General features: G+C 41.8%; 1 protein-coding gene across 1 annotated transcript; it reads left to right on the plus strand.

Annotated features, from left to right (window-relative positions):
* Nucleotides 1-286: 286 nt before the first annotated feature.
* SERPINA7 (serpin family A member 7) lies at nt 287-5,550 on the plus strand. Its single transcript, XM_027608680.1, has 5 exons — nt 287-322; nt 1,893-2,528; nt 3,586-3,859; nt 4,593-4,740; nt 5,270-5,550. Exons 1-5 carry the CDS (start codon nt 316-318, stop codon nt 5,471-5,473), a joined length of 1,269 nt encoding a protein of 422 aa, XP_027464481.1. The 5' UTR covers nt 287-315; the 3' UTR covers nt 5,474-5,550.
* Nucleotides 5,551-6,311: the final 761 nt, after the last annotated feature.

A 6,311-nucleotide genomic window follows, 5' to 3' on the forward strand; every position in this document is an offset into this window, starting at 1 on the left:
CCATGGTCTTCATCCTGCCTGCTGAACAGACACATTTCCTAGCATGAATCTGGACCTGCCAGCTCTGATAATTATCTTTCTCTTTTGTTATAGATGAAGGATTTGGCAGCTAAAGCAATCATTCAAAGTTCCATCTTTATCATTTTTCACTTTGTTCCTTTTGGCCTTGGTTTTGTGTATCAGCTTTGAAAATATCATCCCAGGGTTAATTCCGGGGTTAATGAGTAACTAAGAGTGCTCTACTTTTGCAATATGGGGCATGTTATAAAGATGGAAAGATTTTGCTTTCTGAGAGATGCAAGTAGCTTCTTGGACATGTGCTGTAAGTACTTTTCTTCTCTCTCTTTGGGAACTTTGGACATCTTTATCAGCAAGTCAGAATCCCAGATAACTATGTGCTCCATATTCCTAGCTCCAGAGGCCAAGGTCTAAGTGTGGTCATCTGATAATTGACCTCTTACCAGCTTCTGCAACTTTTACAGAGAGAGGATTCTGATGACATGTAGAGATTAGATAGAGGCATAGAAGCAGGGGGTTGGAGTGGGAGAAACTGGAGATAGCGTAACCTGCTAGGAGCTGGTGAAGTAGTTGAGGCCATGAGCTGAGGCAGTGGCAGGAGAAAGGAGATGTTTTCAGAGACACTTAGTAGGTAGTACTCAGAAGGCATCATGACTCAATAGATGTAGGTACTAAGAATGAAGAAAGACCCTAGGATGACTCTGAGGTTTCTGGCATGGGAGTCTCAGTAGATAGTGATATAGAATGAAGATGAAGGAGCAGGCTTGAGAGCTAAGGAGATGTTATATTTACCTTTGGAAACTTTGAGATTTCCAAATTGAAACTGAGGCATGTGTGGAATATTCTGGTGGCTATATCCAGTAGGCAGTTGGACAAATATCTGGTAACACAGGATAGTCATCTGCACTACAGTATGTAGTTTTGGGTGGTGGCAGATGAATTCCTAGGAGTGGATGAGATCACTCAGGAAAAGGATGGAGGACTGCGTAAGAACTCCTGTCCTGACTCCATGGATCTTTTCCTTCTGATTACTCATGTCCATGGTCACTGGATTCCACAGCCAAAATCTTTACTCCACTGCCTTGTACATTTCCAGGCTCAGAGAATACTACACCATATTGTTTGGCTTCTATTCTAATAATAAAAAAATAACATGAGTAAGTGTAAGAATAATAGTGTTAAGATGTCTTGTAATTTAGAAATAACTCTTTAGATAATACTGGTGGTGAGAGGGATCTAAACTGCAAAAAGTTACACTTTCATCTTTCTGTTGTTTGGAAATATTTCTTTGACTTCTGTGCATTGCATTGATGCTTTACTTTCAGCTCATTATCTTGTACATGGCTCCTTACCTTCCATCCCAACCAAAATATTGTGTGAAAGTTATTCTCCTTTGTCTGTTATCCAAAGGAATGTACAGATATTCTCTCATCTAATCTCTTGGAGATTTTATTTTAAGAAAAATGCTAAATTAAAAAAATCTAAAATTCTAATTTACAAAAATTAACATAAGCAGAGGAAGTTCCAGTTTTATCAAAGGATACCTCCCTCTCTAAAAGGCTGCCTCTGGTTGAAATAAAAAATAATTTTTCATAAATGTAATTTCCTCACAGAGTTTTCATATGTTGCTAGTACATTTGAAAGATAGTCCATGCCATTGATGGCCCCAGCAAGCCACCTTTCCTACTCTGTGTCCCTATTAGATGTGTCTTCATTTGTTCAGAGGAGAGAGGCCTCCACATAGTCCCTGGTGAGCACACCATTAAATATTTTCTATTGTTTTACTAATCATGATGGACAATTATTATGTTTCTGGCTAAGGCTTTTCATCCAGCTAAGAGCCCCCAGTGGTTCTCTCACCTTATCTCTTATAGATTATCTTCCTTCCAAAATGCCAGTGTTCCTCTATCTGGTTTTCTTGGTACTTGAACTTCATTGTGCACCACCTAACAGATCTGAAGGCAAAGTAACCACCTGCAATTCCTCCCAACAAAATGCCACTTTCTATAAGATGTCATCCATCAATGCTGACTTTGCATTTAACCTGTACCGGAGGTTCACTATGGAGACCCCAGATCGGAACATCTTCTTTTCCCCTGTGAGCATTTCTGCAGCTTTGGCCATGCTCTCCTTTGGGGCTTACTACAGCACCAAAACTCAAATACTGGAAAGCTTGGGGTTTAACCTTACAGACACCCCGATGGCAGAGATCCAGCAGGGCTTCCAGCACCTGATCTGTTCACTGAATTTTCCAAAGAAAGAGTTAGAATTACAAATGGGAAATACCCTCTTCATTGGGAAGCAGCTGAAGCCACTGGCACAGTTCTTGGATGATGCCAAGAGCCTCTATGCGACTGAGGTATTTTCTACCGACTTCTCCAATGTTTCTGCAGCCCAGCAGGAGATCAATAGTCATGTGGAGAAGCAAACCAAAGGGAAAGTTGTAGGCCTCATCCAAGACCTCAAACCAAACACCATCATGGTCCTGGTGAACTATATTCACTTTAAAGGTAAGGCTCTAAGATATGCATTCCTAGGTCACTGTTCCCATAATTTGGTGGGGTTCTCTGGGGAGCTCATAGTCTTTTCTCACTGACAGCAGTAGGTGTCCCTCATACCACAGTGATCTGATCCACAGTATATTGCTGTGTGTAGTTTTGGATCTTCCAGGAGGGACACATAGCTCTGTGGATGAACCCAGGAAATTTCTAGGAAGAGGGCACTCTCAGAGAGGTGAGTGACAATGATATGAACATCCTACTCACATCTAGCTAGAGAATCATGGTTTCTAAAAGATTTGGTTGGACGAGCTTGTGCTTGGAAGGTAAATAGACTTGGGTTTAAACCCTACTATGACCCTCACTTGCTGTGCATGCTTGGGCATGTTACATAAATATTTCTATCGTGTACAATGCACCCACTATGTGCTAAGCACCATGCTACATGTGTGGTTTGCACACATTGTCTCATCTAATCCTCATAAGGGCCCAAGGTCACAGCTAATGAGTTTCAGAGCTGGTTTTCCCACCCAGGTTTGTCTGATTCTAAAGCTCATGCTTGTAACAACAAGAAACATGTGACTCTCTTCTGAAGGTGCTGTGCCCAAATGATTTCTCCTGGTTCTACAGCACATGTCAGCCATGTTTGGTGGAGGAGTGAACAATTCTTGGCCACAAACCACACACTTGTAGACGGATAAAACGGCAGAACAGATCTGTTGTCTCATTTCACCCTGTGTGTTGGATGTGCTTATACCTTTTTACGGAAGAAGAAACTGTGGCTCTGATGGGTTTAGTGTAAGTATAGTGGTTTTGGACATAGATGGAACAGCTGTTGAGCATGGAGTCCAACAGTCCTGGGTGTGACTCCTGGCTCTGCCATGGGCTAGCTGGGAGACCATGTAAAGTCACTTTCTCTCCCTGGACCTCACTCACTTGTAAAACTGGTTGACAGTAGGTATCTACCTCTGTGGTGGTCTTAATTCCCAAATGAGATAACTGATGGAAAAAGTCACACTGGCATTAATACTTGTTTAAAAAAAGAACTCTTTTCTCTCTGTATGTTAAGCCCAGTGGGCAAATCCTTTTGATCCATTCAAGACAGAAGAGGGTTCCAGCTTCTCAGTGGACAAAACCACAACAGTGCAAGTGCCCATGATGCACCAGATGGAACAATACTATCACTTGGTGGATACGGAGCTGAACTGCACAGTGCTTCAAATGGACTACAGCAAAAATGCTCTGGCACTCTTTGTCCTTCCCAAAGAGGGTCAGATGGAGTGGGTGGAAGGGTCCATGTCATCTAAAACACTGAAGAAGTGGAACCGCTTACTGCAGAAGGGGTAAACATCTTAGATGATTTGAGAAGTAGAGGGTGGGTATGATGTTACAGGTGAGACAGAGTTCAGCAGAAACCCAGAGGCAGGAGAATTAACTGGACCACTTAATAGCTGTGTGATGACTACTAAAGCATACCTAGATCATACTCTGTGTCAGTCCCTTTGCCAAGCACTTTACATACTTCACTACTTCATTTCTTTTAAGCACATCAACAAACCTGCAAAGAAGATAGTAACATAGGGATTTTTTCAAGTGAAGAGTCAGGGCTTGAAAGAGAAAATGAACTCTCCAAAGCCAGTCAGCTACAAAGTTGATGTCTTCCTAGAAGCCAGTTAGAGCTTAGGGGTGGTAGGATTTTGACATTAAGTAGATGAACAGCCATATTGGCTGGGAGTGTTAAATGGAAAACCATCGACATTCCCAGGTGCTACCAATTGACATTCATGTTGTTGACTCCCCAACCTTGGCCAACACCCCAGAGATGTTTCTTTTTTTACTATTAATGAGACACAGCTCCCTACTTCCAGTGCTATAGTCCAATATTGGTGGAAATAGAGTTCATTTATTTCAGGATAAATTCTGAGGTGCTGACACCATGTGTTGACCTAAATAGAAATTGTTGACAAAACCTAGGGGAGAAACAGAGCCCTATATAATACAATGGTGACAAACAGGAAGGGAATCATGAGCTTTGTGTGCTGATAACCATGTGTTACCTCTTCCTTTCCCCTACAGGTGGATTGACTTGTTTGTTCCAAAGTTTTCCATTTCTGCCACATATGACCTTGGAGCTATTTTTCTGAAGATGGGCATCCAGGACGCCTTTGCTGATAATGCCAATTTTCTTGGACTTATGGGTGACAATGGTCTTAAATTTTCCAATGTAAGTTGATAGATTGGAGTTCCTTGAATGTATGAGCTGGAAGGGCCATTAAGAGTCGGTTCATTCAATTCTCTCATTAATGAGGATTCTGAAACCCAGAGAGGCAGAATGACTCTTCCTATGCCAGATTGACTCCACAGTCATTCCCATTACCCCCAACAAGTCACTGTGACAGTTAATTCTATCCTTACCTTCATGTCCTAAAACAATTCTGATAGAAGACCTTAATGATGAGAATTAATTCTGGTGAGATAGAGCTCTGGAGGAGGTGGCAGGGGAAGAGAAAAGCATAAAATGTGATTTCTAGAGGCAGAAAGCCATGGAAAAATTGGTGGCTCCCTGACAGCTAGCTCTAAAATCACCAGACTGAGTGACTACACTTAGCCAAGTAGCCTTCATATTCAAGCACCATCAACAGTGTGATAAAGGGGTAGCCCTGTCTTTCCTTTTCCTTTCCTGCTTCCAAACTGTTCCAAAGACTTTTCCTGTTACTTGGGATCAGCAGTGTTTGTTCTTCCCCTCCTCACAGGCTGCCCACAAGGCTGTGCTGCACATTGGTGAAAGGGGAACTGAAGCTGTAGTTGTCCCTGAAGTCAGATTCCTGGATCAGCCTGAGATAACTCTCCTTCACCCTATCATCCAATTTGATAGATCCTTTCTGTTGTTGATTTTGGAGAAAAGTACCAGGAGCATTCTCTTTCTAGGGAAAGTTGTGGACCCAACAGAAGTATAATTGGGAAATAAGCTGTTGGCTAATTGTATGTGCTTGTTGCAATAAGAAATAAATAAATAGTATGGCTTAATGTGATCAATATGGGCTTGGACATGCTTTCCTTTATGCAGGGATGAAGATTGGACCCTATCCCAACTGCACTGGGTGTGAAAGAGGTCACTCCTATAACCAAATATTCAGATAGTCAATGAATGACTCATTACCCAAAGCACAAAAAGATACCATGTCAGTGCATTCCTCTTCGTCAAAATGCCTACCCTCCACAACCCTACGTTAGTTAGCTCCAGGAATTTGACTGAGCTGGCAAGTGCATCCTCTTCTGCCCTCTGGAGAATAGTTCAAATTCAGGTCAAACCCTCATACCCCATTCTTCTAACAAGATTCTAATAATGATTCTTGCTAGAACTGCCATTGTTGGGTTGTAAAATGGTGCTTCCACTCCAGGGCTGAGTAACAGACTGACAGTTACTGCTAGGGATCTGACATTTTTGACCTAACAAGTATGGGACAAAAGAGAAAAAGAGACAGATAAATTTCCCTGTACAAACCCACTTCCCCCCTAAATGTTTCCTTTTTGTTAATTTATAAACTTGGATTCGAAAAGGAAAGTCATTCATTCATACCATAGCTCATAGTCTTCATCTTCTGTATCTTAATCAGACTCCATTCCAAATATTGCATCCCTGTCTCACTTGCTCAAGTGCAAATCTCCTGGTTAGTCTTTCTTTTTGTCTTTATTCTTACTGAAATTTGATACTTCCCTATCCCCAGATTCTTCCCCTTACCTGTGTAGGCCATGCCACCCCTCCTCACCAAACTAGATTTCATCTTAGACAAT

Source organism: Zalophus californianus, chromosome X, assembly GCF_009762305.2.
Source record: "Zalophus californianus isolate mZalCal1 chromosome X, mZalCal1.pri.v2, whole genome shotgun sequence".
Taxonomy (NCBI): domain Eukaryota; kingdom Metazoa; phylum Chordata; class Mammalia; order Carnivora; family Otariidae; genus Zalophus; species Zalophus californianus.